At 39.3% G+C, this 22728-nt stretch overlaps 1 protein-coding gene across 7 annotated transcripts in view; it reads right to left on the minus strand.

Annotated features, from left to right (window-relative positions):
• Positions 1-22728, minus strand: part of REPS2 (RALBP1 associated Eps domain containing 2) — a 275952-nt gene that overhangs the window by 24081 nt on the left and 229143 nt on the right. For all 7 annotated transcript variants that reach the window (XM_043995038.1, XM_043995040.1, XM_043995037.1 and 4 more), the window contains one exon: positions 20833-20925. In XM_043995038.1, coding sequence (XP_043850973.1) covers positions 20833-20925 — 93 coding nt within the window. The remainder of the gene's footprint in view (positions 1-20832; positions 20926-22728) is intronic.

Consider the following 22728-nt stretch of genomic DNA (forward strand, 5'->3'; position numbering starts at 1 on the left):
GCCTGAGAAACATACCAACTGTGTGACCCTGGGCAAGTCACTTAACCCTGTTTGCCTCAGTTTTCTCATCGGGAAAATGAGCTGGAGAAGGAAATGGCAAAGCACTCCAGCATCTCTGCCAAGAAAGTCCCAAATGGGGTCACAAAGAATCGAACAGCAATGGGGAAGAATGTCATCATATAGAAAAATCAGTATATATAATATAAACAGAGTAGGTGGGAGGTAGCATTAGAAAGGAAAGCACTTCTAGCTGTGTGACCCTGGGCAAGTCACTTAACCCCAATTGCTTCACAGAAAGAAAGGAAGGAAGGAAGGAAGGAAGGAAGGAAGGAAGGAAGGAAGGAAGGAAGGAAGGAAGGAAGGAAGGAAGGAAGGAAGGAAGGAAGGAAGGAAGGAAGGAAGGAAGGAAGGCAGGCAGGCAGGCAGGCAGGCACTAGCAACAGGGAGACCAGGACATCTGCAGGAGATAGGGTTTGAGCCAAGGCTTAATGGAACCTAAGGATTAGGCAGAGATTAGGTGGAACTTGGAGCATGTCCAAACAATAGTGACTAGGATGGTATGGAGGGAGGGGGGTCACTCATACCCAAGTCATCTCAGGATGTGTTGAAAGAATCAGATAAAGTTTAGGCAGAAGGGAAGATTTCTTTCTGTCTTTGATCATCTTCATTAATTGAAGCCATGCAATGAAATCCTATTTTTTAATTGCATAGATGAGTGCAGAAGGGGTGATAAATGGGTAATGTTGGTACTACCACAAGGAAGGGAGGGAAGAAGGAAGAGATGGAGGAAGGGAGGGAAGGAGGGAGTTGAAGTATCTTGGCCAAGGTCATCTAGGTAGTACAGCAGCAGTGCTACTGAGGCTCTGAGGAGCAGCAAGGTGGCACTGTGGATAAAGCTCTGGCCCTGGTTTCAGGAGGACCTGAGTTCAAATCTGGCCTCGGATGCTTGACACATACTAGGTGTGTGACCTTGGGCAAGTCACTTAGCCCTCATTGCCCACCCCCTCACCACCCAAAAAAAGAAACCTTTACTAGTCAGTCTGATCTTTCTCATCTGCCAGATGGGGAAATGGAGTCTGAAAGAGGGAATCATAGGACCCTAGATTTAAAACTTAGAAAGGACTGCAGAGGCCGTGTTTCAACCCCTTCATTTTACAGATGAGGAAACAGCAGGCCAAGATCACAGAAATAAATAGGAACAGGGTCAGAATTTGAATTCACATCCTCTGTCTCCCAATTCAGGACCCACACAACGCTGCTAGCTAAATGGAGTATAAAGGGACTTAGGATCATAAAACATGGAGCTAAAAATGATCTTAACAATTTACTTAGCATTAAGCTCTTCATCCAACTCCCCCATTTTATAAATAAGTTAACAAGGGTTTAGGAAATCACCCAAGGTCACACAGTTTAATGTAGAGAAGGGAGGAGACCACAGCCAGCTTTCTCCACTTGTAATTGTGGGCTTTTTCCCCCCAATGCATACTGCTGAGTAGGACATTTTCACTTTCTGAACAAGGCATATAATAGCTCATAGTCACCAAAGTTAGGGGAAATGACTTACTCAAGGTCACACAGCTAGATGACTTTATTGGGGGTGGGGAAAAGGACAGCTGGGAAGAAGGTTCTTCAGGTAGGAAATAACTGAATAAGATGACCTTTTCAGGGCCTTTCCAACTTGAATTCTCTGACTGTTAAATTATTTGAGCATCACTGCCCTAGAGAGCATCGAGAGTTTCCCAAATACTTTACACACCATAGAGATTATTGCTGTTCTTATTCCCTACTTTACCTGCTTTCATTCTCACAGAAGCTCTGTCCCCTGTCCCCAGTAGTCAAAGAAATTTCTGTTTCTTCTCTAAGCAACACATTTTATGGTTTTAATATATGTTATAGGTTAAGTTCTAATTTGAGTGCAAAAGATTTTACAGGGTGACTGAAAAGAGAGGGAGAAAAAGAAATGTACATGATAACTTTATTATATATTTAAAAGGAATGGCAAGTTGTACATAATAGATTTGGAGAATACTGTCCAAGCATCTTTTTTATTATTCTGTGTTATAGAAATGATTGTCAAAAAGATGGAAGGAAGGAAGGAAGGAAGAAGAAAAGAAAGAAAGAAAGAAAGAAAGAGAGAGAGAGAGAAGGCAAGAAAGAAAGAAAGAAAGAAAGAAAGAAAGAAAGAAAGAAAGAAAGAAAGAAAGAAAGAAAGAAAGAAAGAAAGAAAGAAAGAAAGAAAGAAAGAGAGAAAGAAAGAAAGAAAGAAAGAGAGAGAGAGAGAAAGAGAGAAAGAAAGGGAGAAAGAGAGAAAGAAAGAGAGAAAGAAAGGAAGGAAGAGAGAAAGAGAGAAAGAAAGAGAGAAAGAAAGAAAGAAAGAAAGAAAGAAAGAAAGAAAGAAAGAAAGAAAGAAAGAAAGAAAGAAAGAAAGAAACTTACTCACATGTCCTATACCACAGCAACCTTCTCATTTGGGTACAGGCAAAGCCTGGAGATGATAAAATTGTACAAATACCCTGTCCTATAGCCTGGATGAATATGTAGTAATGTGTTGTGGAATGTCTAGGGTTCTGTTTGTACATACCCTTATTCTTAATTCAATGAAAATATTTTTAAGCAAAAAAAAAAATGCTTGTCTTATTTCATAAATTAAAAATAATATTTAAAAACAAAAAACAAGGTGATTGCTGAATAAAATTAAAATCAGAAGGCAATACAGGGAAAAGAAATCAATTTGGGGAGATTAGATTTTTGTTCTGTTTTGAGTCTAGGTCTTCCTATCTCATACCTCATCCAGTCTAGAACTATATTCACTATACACCAAATTATCACACCCATTGCTGATCAGCACAGAAACTTTGATGACTTGTCCTTTTTCTTACCTGAGAGGGTTTACCCTTCCTTAGTCAGCCCAGTGGCTGACCCAGGGGCTCCCCACATTGATGCCAGACTTGGCACAAACACCCTGAAGTTCTGCTGTAGCTCAGAACCACTGAACTCAAGTGATCCATCAACCTCGGCCTCTCCAGAAGAGAGGATAACAGGTGAGTGTGACTATGCCCCACCAAAAACCTTGAAATAAGATAATTTAAAGGACTTAAACTTTTGATTTTAGATGTGCAAATAGATTAGATAATTGCTCTCATGTATTCTGCCTCTTTTCCCCCTCCCGCTAAAACTTTTTCAACATGAAATGCTCTATGCTTCTTGGAGCTATAAATCTCCCTCCACCTCCCATCCAGGAAGATGGTCTACCATATAGATATAAAGTAGAAAAAGGCTTTACAAAGGCCTACTGGGGATAGGTTAACTTAAGGATCAACACAGCACAAGGCCAGGCATTGGGGCTGAAATCTAGAGCTAACCTGAGGAAATAAACCCAGGAAGGAAGATACATCAGATAATCCCCCTAATGCAGTGAAAAGAGCATCAGATTTCAAGCTGGAGGAGGATTTGCGTTCAAATCCTGATTCTACTTACTACCTGTGTAACCACCAGTTTTCTTACCTATAAAATGAAGATGTTTGGATAGCAGGGATGGGCAAACGCAGGATCATGGTACTTTGCCAACCCCATGACTAGTCTAAAGTCCCTTCCCACTCTCAAAACTTAAGATTTTTTCTTCCAGGAGCTCCTACTTCCAACTTGTCTTTGGTTTCTACTGGATGAGACCTTGGGATAAGTAGTCTCTGGTCTAGTGGCAGAAGCCCCACCATTTTTTGGTCAATAGCATACTCATCTTTAGAGGCTCATGTATTCTCTGGAGTCAAAGCAAGAGAGTTGGCTTGGAAAGATATAGTTATGTTCACATTTCCTACCTTTATTGTCTTTTCAAAACACACACTGGCATATCTAAACCTTATATTTACATTGCATAATTTCACCCAGTCATCAGGTTATAACAATTCATATGAAATCACATCAAATACTTATTGAAACCTTATTATGGGCAAAGCAGCTCTGTTTAGTGCAAAGAGCCTTGGACCTAGAATGTGAAGGGGGAGAGTGGGGGGAGAGAGAGAGAGAGAGAGAGAGAGAGAGAGAGAGAGAGAGAGAGAGAGAGAGAGAGAAAGAGAGAGAGAGGAAGAAGGAGGAGGAGGAGGAAGAGGAGGAGGAGAGAGGGAGAGTGGAGAGTGGAGAGAGAGAGAGAGAGAGAGAGAGAGAGAGAGAGAGAGAGAGAGAGAGAGAGAGAGAGAGAGAGAGAGAGAGAAACAAGCAGCATTTATATAAAATCTAAATCTAGTGTGAGCCCGGCACTGGGCTGTTTTACAAATAGCTCATTTGATCTTCAACCCTAGGAGGTAGACACTATTATGAGCCCCATTTTACAGTTGAGCAAAATAAGGCAGACTGATGTTTAACTGACTTTCCCAGGATCATATCGCTAGTAAGTGTCTGAAGATAGATTTGAACTCAGGTCTTCCTGACTCCAGGCACAGAGTTCTTTCTAGACACTACACCACCTAATTCCCTCTAAACTGAAGACTTGAGTTTGAGCCCTAGTTCCACTGCCCAGTTCTACAGCATGGAACAATGAAAAGAAGGTCTTAAGCTGTGTAATACTAGAAAAGCCACTTAACCTTCCTAAATCTCAATTTCCCCATTTATGAAATAGGGATGTAACATGGGTCCTGCTATATCCAGTTCACAAAGTTGTGAAGAAAGTACTTTGTAAACCTATGGAAACATGAGGTATTATTTGCAATTCACTCTCTGACTTTGGGCAATTCCTTTTATCCTCTAGGCCTCTGTTTTCCCGTATTTTAAATGAGGGAGCTGAACTAGGTGATCTTCTAGCACTTAGCACAAGGTAGATGCTTAATAAATGTTTATTGATTGACAATGGGAGAGCTGGTATGATGTAAATGAGGGAGTGCTTAACTGATTAAAGAGCTTTCCTAACCTTGACCCATTCAACAAAGACAGAGATATCTGCTAGAAGGTTAATTTAATTAGGGATTATTACGAAGTAGGAAGGGCAGCTAGATGGCACAGTGGAGAGTTCAAATCCAACCTCAAACAATTCCTAGCTGAGTGACCTTGGGCAAGTCACTTCACCCTGTTTGACTCAGTTTCTTCATTTGTAAAGTGAGCTGGAGAAGGAAATGGCAAACCACTCCAGTATCCTTGCCAAGAAAACCCCAAAAGGGTTCATGAAGAGTTGGACATGACAGAAATGACCAAACAACAACTTGGGTTCAGAGCCTGCCTTTGACGCTGACAATGGGCAGTGTCCATGGGCAGGTCATTTAAGCTCTCAAACCTAAGACTTTATAAGTCATAAACAGATTGTGATCTGCTTGGAGGGAGTTCCCATACCAACAAAATGTGCTTGACATACTGACAAAAAATTCTCAATAAGTAGAGTACACAATCCCCGCCTTTGAGAAGCATATAAAAAACAGGTTGGTTAGACAATGGGTGAAAGATGAACTCATGGAGAAACATGGTGGCGGCTAATACAACTGTAAGAAACTCCCTCTGCAAAGGTCTTTACATCATGCTTAGCTGTGAGCCTGCTTTATTTCCCTCACCTGTAGAGCGAATGTTTCTTGCAGGCAGATACTTTGTTGCTTTGCCTTTGTAAACTCAGTGCCTACCTGAGTGCCTTGCATGCTGTCGACACTCATTGTTTCTTGGATTGAATTAAATATAGAGTAATCAGAGCCAACTGGGGTTAGTCTGAAAGGTCCTGTGTTGCCATGGTATTCTAAGAACCACCATCTCCATGGAAATGAAAGTCCTTCAGCAGAACCAACTGAGAAGACCCCAATGCCATGCTAGATATAAATAGCTGGCAAATCTGATCTGAAAATCCAAGGTGGAATGGGGGTTGCTCATATACTTCTGCACAATTTCCAGCTCTACATGCAGTTACCATTTTTGCCATCCTCAGACCTCAATGCATTTCCTCAAAGGCATGTGATCATATGCCTCTTAAAATCCAGGTGTGGGTCCGGTCTAATTTTCACAGTGATTCTTGATAATAATGCCTGAGAAATATATTTATTTCTGTCTTTTTGTATTTTAAAATGATCCATAGGTTCTGGCATTAAACTACAGAGCATTTCACCTTAGTGATCTTTAAAAAAATTCTTTCCCCTCCCCTTCTCCTCTCTCTCTCCCTTGCCTATAACTGAAGGTGGTAAGAGACAGGATGACAACTTTTCCTTATATGTGACATCTGGATTGTGACAAATGTCACTCTTCAGCTCTTCCTGCATAAAAGATCATGTTCATTAAGGAAAGACGGTCTATGAAAATCCAACTGGGAACAGCTGGTTAGAGAGGTCAGCCGTAAAAATAAATAAATAAAACCATTTCTGGTTCAAGGGCTTCCCAAGAAATAAAGATGAGCTAGCTAATTTCCTGTAATGTCCTTAAGGTGCCACCTAGTGGCATTAGCTGAACTTCAATTTGAGAAGGAAGCTTTTTTTCTGAGCTTCAAAATACAGCCCCATTCCAAACAATACAAAGTCGGCTTGGGCTGGCATGTTAAAATAAAATCAACTTAGAACGTCTTTGTTTCAGAACCAGAAGAGGCTGTAGAGATCATTTAATCTAATCTCCTTCTTAAAAGCTGTATTTATTTTATTCTGAACTTAATAAAACAAGTATTGCGATTGAATTACCTCCTCCTTTTATAGATGAGGAAATCAGTCCAGAGAATAGAAATCACTTACTAATGATAGTTAGTGGCATAAACAGGACTAGAACCCAAGCCCCTTGATTCCAAATTCATTAGTTTTGTCCATGATATCACGCTGCCTACAGGGTGACCTTGAATTTATTTACTAGAGATTCCTGTTTACTATATATACTGGATATAAATAGCTCTCACTGAGCTCGATTATACTAGAAAGAGGGAGAACTTTGAGGGTGAGGCTGGTCACATATACCAGTTTACTACTTGGGAGGTAAAGTTGTTGATGATACAGAAGAGAAGGGCCTAGTTAGGAGAGAACTGGGAGGGAAGAAAATCCTCTCTGTTATTCTCTCCACAAAAGCTGTCTCCATTTTCTTTACCTTCAGGCTAGACGGCTGTGGTGAGGCCTCAGGATTTGTCTTGGAATTCACGAGAGGCCATAGTCTGATTTCTTCTGATTATAGGAGAGACACAGAGAGTTAGCAAGGCCCACCCACGCTGGGCTGCAGCAGCTGCCAGTTGGCAAAAGGATTTGGTACTTGAGGTCTCACCACCCAAGTATAAGAGACCCGAGAGGATCTTGGGTCAGAAATTCTTAGAGCAAGACTTCGAACCTTCAAGAGACCTACCTCCTACAATTTACAATACCTTTAATAGAGTTGAGATGGTTGGTCACAAGGTCAATGGGAAAGGCCATTCTCAACCCAGAAAAAGAAGAGGTAACCAGAATGAGTTGGAAAAGAAAGGAGAAGCTTAAATCGTATGATTTAATGAGTTTACAACGATAAGCTAAAGACCATTTACATCCAAAATTAGGTGCATGGCATGACAGAAGCAAGAGAAGTGGAATTTATCTCTTATTTTTCAATAAAATATTCAAGAGAGGCCGGAGTCAAAAGGAAAAGGATGCAGGGAGTGGCTGAGCTCCAGTGAAAGTTCAAAGAGCTTGAAGCAAGGTTGGGCAACATTCTTAATAATTTTTTATTGCTTTAAGAACTATCTCCAGGTTCAGAAAAACCAACCCTGAAAGCTCTCTCAAAAAGCAGGGGTCCTTAACCTGAGGGTTTTTAAATATTTTGATAACTGTACTTCAACATAATTGGCTTCATTTGTATTCCTATGCATTCTGTGTTATTCATTTGAAAACATTATTCTGGGAAGGGGCCTCACAGGCTTCCCCAGACTGACCACGGGGTGGGTCCCTGCTCTCCAGAATCACCCTTTCTCAAATTTCCAAGAAAAGAGTAAGAGGATTATCCTGGTCCTAAACAGGATGCCCTGCACCAGAATTCTTTCAGTTCATAGAGCAGTATTTCTCAGTACCTTCGAGATCAAAACATCTTGATTATTTAGCATTTCGTCTGTCAGTTACTATGCATTTGCTTTAAAAATGGAGAGGAATAGAGAAAAATGCCAAGACATGACTACTAAACCAATTACCACAGCAAACAAGTATAGCATGAGCATTTATTTTTGTGGTTCAATCGTTTCAGTCATGTCCAACTCTTTATGACCCTATTTAGATTTCTTCTTGGCAAAGATAATGGAGTGGTTTTCCATTTCCTTCTCCAGCTAATTTTACAGATGAGGAAACTGAGGCAAACAGCTAAGTGACTTGCTCAGGGTCACACAGCTACTAAGTGTCTAAGGCCAGGTTTGAACTCAGTTCTTCTTCACTCCAAGCCTAGCACAGTAGCCATGTCTTACAACACAACAATATTTCATATACCAAAATATGTTCAGCACCTTCCCCAGTGATGGGCAACACCTTAGTTTCTAAATTGTTGCCACCACAAAAAGAGCTGTTAAAAACATTTTTGTAAATATGGATCCATTCCTTCTTTCTTTTGTCTTTTTAGGCTTCAGACTTGATATTGGTATTGCTAGGTCAAAGAGTGTGTATATAGGCTCCTAAATTCTTGGCCTGCCTCATTGTCTGTTTCATCCTTCAGAAAACAGAAGTAGCAAAGAGATCATGTTAAAAAAAAAGGGGGGGGCAGCTAGGTGGCGCAATGGATAGAGAACCAGCCCTGGAGTCAGGACTACCTGAGTTCAAAATCTAGCCTCAGACACTTAACACTTACTAGCTGTGTGACCCTGGGCAAGTCACTTAACCCCAACTGCCTCACCAAAAACAAACAACAAAAAAAAAAACCCAACAACAACAACACAAGAACATCTGATCCAATGCCTTCATTTTGCAAATGATTAAACTGAGGCTGAGCAGTCTGAGGTAGAACTACATCAGGTCCACTGTTCTTTCTAAAACTGTTTTGAAATGAATGCCAGTAGTGCTATGAAGCATTTCGTTGTTGTTTTGTCATTTAGTTGTGTCCAACTTTTTGAAACTCAGTGGACCATCCCCTCCATGGAGTTTTCTGGGTAAAGATACTGGAGTGGTTTGCCATTTCCTTCTCCAGTGAAGTAGCATTAAGTGTTTAGTATGAGTTGCCTACTGAACTGAATTCATAGTTAACATTATTGTCACTATAAGTGATTTTCCATTGCTCGTCTTTTTAATATCGTTAAAATCTACTTTTCCCCTTTTTCTGCTATTCCTTTACTTAGACTTACATTTCACTTCTCTGCCCCCACCTTTCAGAAACTTACCTTTGGTATCTATCCTTCATTTTACCTACACTTTTGTTCTTGATCTTTTTGCTAGTTTATCCAGTAATTGTCAAACTGTATGGCTCATTTGTTTTGTTTTTAAGCCTCAAAAATTCACCTCCTACCTTAACAATGGAGTGGAGTCTGTCATTGACGACAGCATACCCAGATTAAATGTCTTTCATGACCTATGAAAATAGGTTTGTGACCAGTGCCTTCTTTTAAGAAATCCTGAAGAGATACCTTATTGAACTCTGGAGTTCAAACACAGATTAGCCCAAAGCACAGTTATCCACTGGCTCATTTTACTGCTGTCTATAATAACTGAAAGTAATAAAGATGAAAGTAAAACCATTAGAAATCTGCCATTTCTTAGCACTCTGCAGACCTGGAGCTCTGATAAGCTACTTGAGTAATCTGAGAACTCATGATAAAAGTTGAGTAAAAGGCAATAAAATTTGCACAAAATGTCAAAATGCTCACTTCAAAAATGACTATAACCCACACAGGAGCATTAATAGTCTATTCTAATTCTCTACTTAAAACAAAATCAAATTGGTATAACCTACAAGGGAGTATGAATTGGATTTACAAGCATCTGATTTTCATTTAGGGTATTTTATTTTGGCCATTGGACAAAGTAAACCTCACAAAATATTTTATTGAAACCTGTGTTTTCTTTACATGTAAAGAAATGTCTTTAGACAAGAATTAATTGCCTCCACTTAACAAAATGCCAAGAAAGATTTTTAGATACGTTATTTGTTCACCATTCAACAATGATTTTGCTCCTATGCGAATCTATCCTTAGGGAAGCTAGATGGGGCAGTGGATAGAGCACTGGGCCTGGAGCAAGAAGGTTCGTCTTCATGAGTTCAAAGCTGGCCTGAGACACTTACTGGCTATGTGACCCTAAGCAAGTCACTTAACTCTGTCTCATTTCCCTTATCTGTAAAATGAGTTGGAGAAGGAAATGGCAAAACACTTTAGGATCTTTCCCAAGAAAACCTTATATGGGGTCATGAAGAGGCATACACTACTGAAAAACAACTGAAAAATGAGTCTATCTTTAAGACCAAATTATACCTAAATAAAAGCAAGACAATCTGCCATGCCAAAAAGCAAAATCTCTAACTTTTTTCAAAACTAGAAGACACTGAACACATGGATTACGGTATACTATACAACAATATATCAAACTTTTTTTTAAAGAAATGAAATTCTCATTTTAATTAATGACATGAGCACATGAATAAAAAAGAAATTAGTTTTGGCAGAAAAGTGGAATTTACATTTGGATGATAAAGAATCAGACTCTTAACACCGCCAAAGTCCTTCCCTGATGCCTTATCATATGATAATAGAGGTGATGCTGGGTTCTATAAGGTTTTGCATAGATCTGACAGGCTCTACCATGAAGGCTCTGAGTATTGTCCCAGTGACAAACTGTGAATAAGTGATGACTATTTGGCCATCATGACTCATGAAAGAAAGAAAAACACAAAGTGGCCCTCAGTCTTATACAGTTTCCTTCTCCTTCTACAGTAGATGGTAGCAGAGAGGCAAAAAAGTGGAATAGTGAGAAGGACAAAGCTTAGAATGTCTTAAATAATGATTTAACTCTAGATACTCGGCATGCAAGATCCTTGTCCAACACCTAACAAAATGGCATACTACTGGAAGAAATTTTTCATATCAATATGGACTATGTTGCTAAAAATGAAAACAGAGGACAAAAAGGAATCTTTCACTAAATGAAAGGATGGTAGCTCCCTCCTGAGGTTGTGACACAATAAAAGGAGATATTTGTAAAGCACTCTGCAAACCTTAAATTGCTATAGAAAGGTTAATTATCAGTAGTAGCAGTTATTAGTAGGCACTTGGACCCTTGTTGATTGACTGACATAGGGATGCCTCATTTTGTGTACCTCAAGGTCATACTTCCATTTGCTTATATTTATGGTTCCCTTCCAAAATGCTGAACAAAATATCTGAGGTACTGCTGTGGTTAATTGGCATTTCAGGAAAAGAAAGGAAATAAGACAAAAAGTCTTTCTCCTCTCCTAATTATGTCATTAGATTATAAGCTCCTTGAGGGTAGTGACTGTCTTTTGCCTCTTTTTCTATCACCAGAGCTTAGCACAGCACCTAACACACTTGTTGTTGTTGTTGTTGAGTTGTGTCCAACTCTATATGACCCCATGGACTTTGTCCATGGAACTTTCTTGGCAAAGATACTGGAGTGGTTTGCCATTTCCTTTTCCAGTGTGTCCCCATTTTAACAGAAGAGGAACTGAGGTAAATATGGATTAAGTGACTTGCCCAGGAATACATAGCGAGTAAGTATCTGAGGTCACATTTGAATTCAGATCTTCCTAATTCCAGGCCCCGTGCATACCACCTAGCTGCCCCTACCTGCCACATAATAAGTCCTTAATAAAAGTTTATTGATTGATCTATTGGCTGTTCCTTCTCTATCTTTGCTCACTGTTCTCCTGCTTGGCATTCAAAATTCATGGGCTTCCCAAAAGTCTATGGTCTCTTCTCTCCTTCCCTTACAGTCAATGGTTTTTTGTTTTTTGATTTTGGGGGTTTTTTTGCAGTCAATGGTTTGAATGATCACAACTATGTAGATGCTGCCAAGATCTTAATATCCAACCCTGAGCTTTCTCTTGAGCTCCAAGGCTCTTCCTTCAAATGCTTCATGGCTATCTCTACTTAAAAATCAACACATCTAATACCACCATTCCTCGCCATCCCCCCCAAAAAAAAACCTACTTTATCCCCCTGACTTTCCTTAGTACTACTGATTTTTCCAGTGAGTCGATCTCCAAATCTTAGAACGATCTTTAACTCCTCCTACTCCTTGCTCCTGCATCCAATTATTTGTAAGCACGACTGATTCTACCTCAGCTACATCTCTTATGTTTGTTAATAACCACTGCCACCATGCCAGTTAACACCTTCATGATCAAAATAATCATCTTTCCACATGTATCTGCTCAGCTGCCAAAGTGATCTTGAAGTGCAAAGTTGACCCCATCACTGTCCTACTGAATAATTCCAGATGCTGCCTATTAACTCTCAGATAAAACATATACTCTGCTGTTTGGTCTTTAAAGTCCTTCACACCCTGGCCCAACCTATCTTTCCTGACTAATTATATATGACTTCCTTTCCTGAACTCTCGGATCCAGCTGTACTGGTCGTTTTTCTGTTCTCCCATCTCCACGTCTTTACAGTGGCCATTCCCCATGTCTACAATGCACCCTTCCTCACCTCTGCCTCACAGAATCCCTGGCCTCCAAGACTTGGTTCAAGTATCATCTTCCACACAGAGTCTTCCCTGATTCTTCCTAAACTACAAGGCCTCCTCTCCATAGCTACTCTTTATGTAACTACCCTGTATTTATTCTATATGTGTTTATTGTGTGTAAATGGATATCTATATCTATCTATACTTGTCTCCCCTAATAGAAGCTTAGAATCTATACTTTTTTTTCGGGGGGGGGGGGGGGAGATGAGAGTTAAGTGACTTGTCCAGGTTCACACAGCTAGTAAGTGTTCAGTGTCTGAGGTCAAATTTGAACTCAGGGCTTTCTGAATCCAGGGCCAGTGATTTATCTGCTGCACTACCTAGCTGTCTCTGAAGGTATACGTTTTGAAAGTAAAATTTTCTCATTCTTTTTATTTGTATCTCTGTATAATCCCAGTGTATTCCCAAATAAAATTTGTGTTTTATTTGTCTTTATTAGCACAGTGCCCAACAAATAGTGGTCATTTAAATAAATGCTTGTTAATTGACCGAATGACTGCTATCTCTGCTCAGAAATCATTATTGGCTGCCTACTGCCTACAAAGGAAAGCATAAACCCATTTGCCTGGCTGTTGAGTCTCTCCAAAACCTGATTTTTCCCTACTTTCTAGCATCATTTCATATTACCTTTAATTGGTTTCTTGACCACCAGTCTCTCCCCACTTTAATTCAGCCCACCATACCACCTTGAATCTTTCCAAAGAACAGAAAAACTTTCAATTTCTCCCCACTAGCTACTGAAAAAAGCATGGTATTAGATGCCCTCTATTAATTATTTAGCCTCAACTTATATTGCTAATTTTATTGTTCATTATATTTCTATACATACATACTCATGTCATCCCCTGAGTGAGCCTTTCATGTTTTTTTGTTTTGTTTTGCATTTTTTGCAGGGCAATGAGGGTTAAGTGATTTGCCCAGGGTCACACAGCTAGTATGTGTTGAGTGTCTGAGGCTGAATTTGAACTCAGGTCCTCCTGAATCCAAGTCCAGTGCTTTATCCACTGTGCCACCTAGCTGCCCTCAGAACCCTTCATGTTTTTACCTTTATTTGCACATCTCTATTGCTGAAATGCCCTTCCTCCATCTCTACCTGTTAAAATACTACATATTGAGGTGCATCTTAAATCTCTGTTCTCCAAGAATCTTTGTCTTGATCCCCTCAATTAGATTTAATTTTTCTTTTCTCTGAATTCTAACACTTTTGTTCTGTCCAATGAGATAGCATATGTAAAGAATTTTGTGATTCTTAAAGCATTATTATTATTATTATTATTATTATTACTATTATTAGAATTTTACTCTTGCAATCACTTCCTTTCTTCTTTATTTCCAGTGATAACACTAGCACCTACATTATTGCAAGTTTCCTAATAGCACCTCTACTTTCACTCACCTCTAAGTCACCCTTTTATAACACTGCCAGAAAAATATTTCTTACATAGAAGAATGTCCCTCTTCTTTTCAAAAATCTTCAGTGACTCCCTGTTGACACCAAATATAATTTAAACTCCTTTTCTTGGCATTCAAGTCTCTTTGAAAACATTATTATGCCAACTTTCCAGCATTTTTACATATAGCTATACTCCATGCACTTGAATTTCCAGCCACAGTGGATCTTGTTCTGCTACTCAAACATGCCTTTCTCTTTTCTTCCTCTGTGATTTTTCACTTATACTATTCTCAATACCTGAAGTATGTCCTTTCTCCTTTTCTTTGATTATTAAATTCCTACGTGTTCTTTAAAGCACAACTCAGCAGGCAGCTAGGTGGCACAGTGAATAAAGCACTGGCCCTGGATTCAGGAGGACCTGAGTTCAAATCTAGCCTCAGACACTTGACACTTACTAGCTGTGTGACCCTGGGAAAGTCACTTAACCCTTGTTGCCCCACCCAAAAAAACGAAACAAAAAAACAACAACCCAACTCAAATGTATCCTCCTCCAAGACAACTTTACTTCTTATGAAGTACTACCTTCATTTAGTCAATGCTCCCCTAAAATATAGCACCTCAAAATAGACTCAGCACTCTACATGTGGTCTGACCAGCAAAGAACCACAGAGGGGCTATGACCCCTCACTACCTTTTCTGGGCTAGGACTAGGGGCAGCTAGGTGGTGTAGTGACTTGAAGACTGGACTGGTAGTCAGACATTCACTAGCTGTGTGATCCTGGGTGAACTTCACTTCACCTTTCTCAGTTGCAGTTTCTTCATCTGTAAAAATGGGAATAATAATAGGACCTACCTCAGGGATTATTATGGGGAGCAAATTAGAAAACATATGTAGGGGCAGCTAGGTGGTGCAGTGGATAGAGCACTGGCCCTGGAGTCAGGAGTACCTGAGTTCAAAGCCAGCCTCAGACACTTAACACTTACTAGCTGTGTGACCCTGGGCAAGTCACTTAACCCCAATTGCCTCACTAAAAAAAAAAAAAGAAAACATATGTAAAATATTTTGAAAACTTTAAAGTGCTATGTAAATGCTAGTGATGATTGATCATGATCATGATCATGATATATTTCTCTGGCAAATGACTAATATAAACCATGACACACTTTTTAATGTTACTTTTTACAAATGCTCTTATTCTTCTTATGGCATTATTTGGAGGTTTTTGGCATGATCATGTGAGGAGCTCCAAGAGGTTACTGCCTTTCCTCAGCCATCCTCTTATGTCTAAAAATGCCACCCTTTGTGGCCAGAAAAGGCTAAAAATGTTTGGCAACCATTACTGTATAGATATTTCCAAACCTTGCCTGAGGTACAGAAGTACCTTTCCTGGGCCCAAACTTCTGCTAATGCAGGTTATCAAATCAATCCTGCTGCTTCCTATGGAGTTGTGGCTAATGAAAGTCTTCAGATCTTTTTCACATGAATTTTTGTCTAGCTGTATCTCCTTAATCCTCTTATTGAGCTATTGATATCCTTAACCTAAGCAAAATTTATACTTATTTAATTTTAACTTGTTAGATTTGCTCTATTTTTCCAACCTTTCAAAACTCTTTTTGGGTTTTGAACTCATCATTTAATGGGTTAGCAATCCTTCCAGCTATGAATCATTTTCGATTATAACTTGTCTTCATCTAAGTTGCTAAACTCAAGGGAGTTCCTTTCAAGTTAATTTCAATCTATTAATCAGCTTTTTTCCCCTAACCAGCTACAAATTCACCTATCATCCAGCCCACATTTCTAGGTCTTATCCAAAAGGATATCCTAAAAGACTATCAAAAGCTTTGCTGAAATTCAGCAAAGATATACTAGCTTCGTAGTACTTCCCCAATCTACCTGGTTAATCAAGCTTTTCTTTTAAACAGCAAATAAGATTAGCCTGACAAGATTTGTTTTCTTTTTTTTCCCCCTTGGGGTAGTCTAATAACTCTTAATAATTCCTTAATCTGGGGGAAGCTAGATGGTGCAGTGGATGAAGCACTGGCCCTGGATTCAGGAGGACCTGAGTTCAAATCTGGCCTCAGACACTTGCCACTTACTAGCTGTGTGACGCTAGGCAAGTCACTTAACCTTCATTGCTCCACAAAAAACAAACAAAAAATTAATCTATTTTCTAGGTCAGTTGTTTTCGTGATGAGGTATTTCACATTTTCTTCTAATTTTTTCAATCTTTCAACTTTGTTTTACAGTTTCTTGGTGTCTCAAACAGTCATTAGTTTCCACTTGACCAATCCTGATTTTTAAGGAGTTATTTTCTTCAATATGAGGCACTTTTTAAAGCTTTTTTTTTAGAGGGGTAGTTTGGGAAAGCTCAGGAAAATTGTTAACTTCACTCTACCATCTTAGTTTCTCTCCCTCTTTTATTTTTTGCTTTTGAAACATTGTCTTATTAAATTTGCCAGGCTGGAAGTAAGGTAGCCTTTCATGGACTTGATCCCACTGCTGATGTGCAAAACTACTTTGACCTACTCTATGCCTGACTTAACCCAGTTCACTCTTCCTGAGGAAGCCTGAGAAACCTCTGCTCCCAGAAATTGATGCAGACACTGGATTGGTTTAGCACACTGCAGCTCAGAAATCCTAATCTCAAGAGATCTATCAACCTCAGTCTCCCCAGCAGCAGAAACTATAAGCACAAGTTACTCTCCTATCAAGACTTGTTCTTAACAAACTCATGCTGGCTCCTAGTAATCACTATTTTCTTTTCTTTTCTTTTTTTATTTAGTGAGGCAATTGGGGTTAAGTGACTTGCCCAGGGTCACACAGCTAGTAAGTGTTAAGTGTCTGAGGCCAGATTTGAACTCAGGTACTCCTGACTCCAGGGCCGGTGCTCTATCCACTGCGCCACCTAGCTGCCCCTATTTTCTTTTCTAATTACTTACAAATTATTTGTCTCCCATTCTGTATAATTCCTGCTCTCATGAAATTCATACACGTATATTATCTGGCATTTGTTGCAACCACCTTACTTAAAGACTAAGGCTCATAGATTTACTTTCCAAATGCAATGGATAGAGTGAAGGACTTGGTGTCAGAAAAACTCAGATTCAAATCCAGCCTCAGATATTAAATTGTATAACCTTGGGCAAGTCACTTAAACTCTATCTGGCTCAATGTCCTCAAGTATAAAATGGGAATACTAAGAAATTTCAGGGATTTTAGGAGGATCAAATGAGATCAAATGGGTAAATCACTTTGCAAACTTTAAAGTGCTTTGTAAATTCTATTTGTTTATTGTTATTTTTATTGTTATCATTAAACTCCATAAGAAAGAGTATGGAAAGTTTTCCAGAAGAGTAATACTAAGCACATAGTGTCTACTCTTTTTCACTTGGGTTCTTCATGTTCTTCTTTCTAGTATGAAAGCAGATCTACCTCTATTGAATTTATTCATGATTTTTAAACCAAGGGCTCCCACTTTGATAACTTAGTCCAGATGTTAACCATGGCTTTGCTTGTATATCTAGGGGTCAGTTAAATTCTATTTTATACTGAAAACTTATACATCTTATCTCACTTAATAGTTCATTTTCACATTGTGTGGGTGATAATGGGTGATATAAATATCTAGATATTTATAGAACATGCAATTATACATGCATATAAGAATAACAGCTAGCATTTACATAGCACTCCAAGATTTGCAGAGTATTAGATAGATAGATAGATAGATAGATAGATAGATAGATAGATAGATGATAGAATTTCATTTGATCATATCCTATATGGATGTATGGTTATGAATAAATATATCTGCAAACACACAAATGCATTTCTGTAGTATGTGTACACAGATCTCTGAATGGAAATTTTGCTGATTGGCCAAAATCTTAAAGGAGTACATCTTATAAGTGACTAATTCTTTTCACTTAGAATATCTAAGTTGTACTCATCCATCATAATACTGAGGACTAAGATGCTTAATGTGATTGTACATATATAACCTATATCAGATTACTTGCTGTCTTTGGGAGGGGGAGGGGGAGGGGAGAAGGAGGGAGAAAAATTTGAAACTAGAAATCTTATAAAAACAAATATTGAAAACTATCTCTAAATATAACTGGAAATAATAAAATATTTATATGTAGAAAAAAATACTGGGGACTAAGACTCAAGAAAATGAAATCCACAGTTGATCCCAAAACTGCCATTTTCCACCAATTATATCAGCTTCTCCCCCCCACCACCACCACCCCCCACCAAATCTTTTCTGTGAGCTGCTAAAAAAGGGAGGTGGGACCCCGGATGACTTTAATTTCACCTAGTTTTCTTTTTTCTAACAAGGTCTACTTTGTAACATAGGCACAACTGTTGATATTCTTCTATAATAAATAGCTCCACATCAATTTTTCTTCAAAAAAAAAAAAAAGAAAGAAAGAAAAGATGTCTAAGACTTGATTGATTGGCCACTTGTGTCAAGAAACACTTCATGTGAAAAAATTCCCGAGCAACAGAAGAATCTGGGTAATCCCCTGGATTTCTTTCTAATGGGATTGGACTGTTAAACAGTGAGTGGTCTCAAAGTGGCAAGCTGGAAGAAGGAAAAGGAGAGGGCTTTGATGAGCCCCCAACTGGATAATCAACTTCCAAGAAGCAAGTTCCAGTTGAAACTTCAAGGATTCTTTGAAGCTAAAATTTCTTTTTTCATTTTTAACTGCTCCATGGGGAAATGACTAGGTTTTTGGTTTGTTTGGGTTTTTTCAGGGCAATGGGGGTTAAGTGACTTGCCCAGGGTCACACAGTTAGTAAGTGTCAAGTGTCTGAGGTCAAATTTGAACTCAGGTCCTCCTGAATCCAGGGCTGGTGCTTTATTCACTGCGCCATCTAGCTGCCCCGAAATGACTAGGTTTTAATAGCTTTGCTCGTCCTTCCCCTCTGAGATGACTTTCTCTTCACAATGTATATATCTTCTATATACACAGTTAGTGCATGATGTCTCCTCCATTAGAATATGAGTTCCTTGAAGACAGGGACTATGTTTTTAGCCTTTGTCTTCCCAGTACGCAGCACAGTTCTGGCATATAATAAATGCTCAATGAGTGGTTATTGACTGACTGTTGGAACAACCAATTTCAAAAAGATGCAATATTTAACTAACTACAATATTAATGAAATTAGGTGATGAAAATAATAGCTTACATTAATATAATGCTTTATAGGGGCAGCTAGATGGTGCAGTGGATAGAGCACCGGCCCTGGATTCAGGAGTACCTGAGTTCAAATTCGACCTCAGACACTTAACACTTACTAGCTGTGTGACGCTGGGCAAGTTGCTTAACCCCAATTGCCCCGCAAAAAAAAAATGCTTTATAATTACATTAGCTTACATTTATACAATGCAGCCCAAGGGCTTCTCTTAAGGGAGGCTACAAATTGTTGTTCTTAATATCTTTAAAAAAGAAGTAGGGGCAGCTAGGTGGCACAGTGGATAAAGCACTGACCCTGGATTCAAGAGGACCTGAGTTCAAATCTGGCCTCAGACACTTGACACTTACTAGTTGTGTGACCCTGGGCAAATCACTTAACCCTCATTGCCCTGCAAAAAAAAAAAAAGAAGAAGAAGAAGTAGAATGCACCAGCCTCCATAAGAGCCCACAGGAAGGACCTTACACTGATTTCTCAGGATTTCTTCCAGAAGGCAATGTTATGAAATGCTATTGTCTTTTTCTGCACATGACTGACCATAACACAAAAGTTAGATTTCACCGTACTAGATTTACATAGTACATCACATAGTAATTTCCTCCTCAAGGAAATCATGCAGCAAAAAAAGAGTTAGAGAACCCTTTGACTCAAGCATACCACCACTAATCTCATATACTCAAAAGAGATCGAAGAAAAAGGATCCCTGTGTATAAAAATATTTATAGTAGCTCTTTTTGTGGTGGCAAAAAACTGGAAGTTAAGAGGTCCCCATCAGTTGAGGAATGGCTGAACACATTGTGGCAACTGAATATAAGGTAATTGAATATGACTGAATATTCTTCCAGGAGAAATGACAAAAGGGTTCAGAGAAACCTGGGAAGATTTGTATGAAGTGATGCAGAAGCAGAGTGAAGTGAGCAGAATCAAGGGAACAGTGCATACAACAATAATACCACTTTAAAGACTTTGAGAGAGTCAAAGGAACTTTGATCATTGCAATGACCACCCATGATTGGAAAGGACTGACAATGAGACAGGCTACCCACCTTCTAAAGGTTAGGTTATGTTGTTGTCCTTTTTTTCTCCAAGAGGGCAAAACATTAAATTGGGGTCAAGGTACATCGTGTCTGACTGTGGATGATCAGACCACTATGAGCTAGGAAGGCTCTACCATAGGTCAGGCACAAATAGTGCATATGAACATTTGAGGTGGAGATGTCTCTAAATTGGCACATCCCTTGTTTCTTTTGAGCTACTGCAATTCTGTTTTACTCACAGTGCACAGTGCCTTCTTTGAAGCAGGCATGCCATACTGAGAAGTCCTTTGTCAGCATTTGTCTAAGGTTCAAATCCAACCATCTTCTAAAGGAGATGTAATGGATGTGGAGTGCAGAATCAGACAGACAGACAGACAGATAGACATATAGACAGACAGATAGACAGACAGACAGACAGACAGACACACACACACACACACACACACCATGGGAATTTGTTTTACTTTATCTTACATATTTGTTAGGAGGATTTTGCTTTTGTTTTTTCACTTGAAGGTAAAGGAAGAAGAGAAAACAAATTGTTGTTCATTGAAAACAATTTTTGTAGAAAAAAGAAAAGGCTTAAGAAGAGATAGAATAAAGAAATCTGTGTTTGTCTTTGTTACCCACCTGCTCCGGAAGTCTGAAATCACCATAGCCTGGAAGCTGGCCTGGAGGTTTGGGTTGACTGACAGAGTCACTGCTTGTGTTATGGTGTAAAGCCTGCCAGACAAACAAGAAAACGCATGAAGATCTTCACTTCTGGATACATAAGTACGAAGAACAAGTTCTACCTCAATACACTCGTGGAAGGCTCAACCCAAGTAATCAAAGGCTCCAGATAGCAGAGCAGAGGAAAGAATATAGAAAAGTGAGGACCATCATGAATGCTTTTGGGGTTTTTTTGTTGTTTTTTGTTTTGCAGGGCAATGGGGGTTAAGTGACTTGCCCAGGGTCACACAGCTAGTAAGTGTCAAGTGTCTGAATCCAGATTTGAACTCAGGTACTCCTGAATCCAGGGCCGGTGCTCTATCCACTGCGCCACCTAGCTGCCCCATGAAGGCTTTTTAGAGACCAGCTTTCTCCATGTGACTTCATGCTGGTACAACATACTAGCTACTAGTCACCAGGTTGGGATTCTGGAGAGCTGTCACTGAAAAAAAAAAAAGTATGTGAGGATGACTCTTGCTTCTGGGATTCCATCTGGTTTGCATTGACAAAATCCCAATTTCTTATAAGGATAACACTGGAATTAGGATTTTAGGATGAAAGATTTAGAGCTGGAAGGGTCCTGAGAGACCATGAAATCCAAGCCCTTCATTTTACAGAAGGAGAAACTGAGGCCAAGAGAGGTTAAGTGACTTTTCCGAGGGCCAAACAAAGTAGTAAATGTCTAAGGTGAGATTTGAACTCTAATTTTCCTGACTATAACTCCCATGCTCTATCCATTATACCATGTTACCCCTCCTTAATTTCCACTCAGTGGTCCAGATCCTTGCCTGATAATGATGATAAGGCCTTTAAGCCTTTGGGGCTATGCGGCTCCATTTCTTATAAGCCTAGCAGCTTCGGCTAGAGTTATATGTCTATGAAGAAAGCAGTAATTACAAAGGAAGAAAGACTTTAGTGTTAGCGACAGAGTGAAAAGATGGTTGTGGGGCAGCTACAAGGTGAGGACAAAGAGTCTAGAACAAAGGTGTCACACTCAAGGGCTGCTCACACCAAGATGAAAATGTAACTGGGAAATATTTAACAAGATAATTAAAAATTCAATAAAACACAGATACTGTTTATTTTTTATTTTCTAAGTCAATATGTAGCACAAGGCATTTCATTTCTATTTAAGTGTTGCACTAGTGCTCTAGAAAAAATGGTTTAGCGCTTAGATCAACTTGATTAGGTGAAGACCAGTGAAAGGCATTAGTTATGTTATGCTGAGACAGTAATAAAAAGGATTTCCGACTTGTCCTTGAGTCAAAGAAAACAGACCTAGTCTTTCCAAATATCTTCTAATCCTTCAATTTGAAACAAATACCTCGACGTTCTGAGGGGGGAGATGGGTTAGGGTTAGGTAACTCAGCTGGTCATGAAATTGTTCACCTTAATCTGAAGTCACCCATTTGTTCCATGTAGATTATCACTTTAGAATTATGGAATGTTGGGGCAGCTAGGTGGCGCAGTGGATAAAGCACCAGCCCTGGATTCAGGAGTACCTGAGTTCAAATCTGGATTCAGACACTTGACACTTACTAGCTGTGTGACCCTGGGCAAGTCACTTGACCCCCATTGCTCCCCCCAAAAAAACAAACAAACAAAAAAGAATTATGGAATGTCACAAGAAAGAAATCTGGACACTTCCCGGTGAAAGATGTCTTAACATTTCCCACAAAATTCTCATTGAGAGATGAAAATTGGAATATTTCAGTGGTAGAACTGAGAATAAAACTCAAGGAAGGGCATGTTTGCAGAAGAAACTAAGACAGTTGTCATCCCTATAAGTTAATGTGGAATAAAACAATTATAGAA

This window comes from Dromiciops gliroides, chromosome 3 (assembly GCF_019393635.1).
Source record: "Dromiciops gliroides isolate mDroGli1 chromosome 3, mDroGli1.pri, whole genome shotgun sequence".
NCBI classification, from domain to species: domain Eukaryota; kingdom Metazoa; phylum Chordata; class Mammalia; order Microbiotheria; family Microbiotheriidae; genus Dromiciops; species Dromiciops gliroides.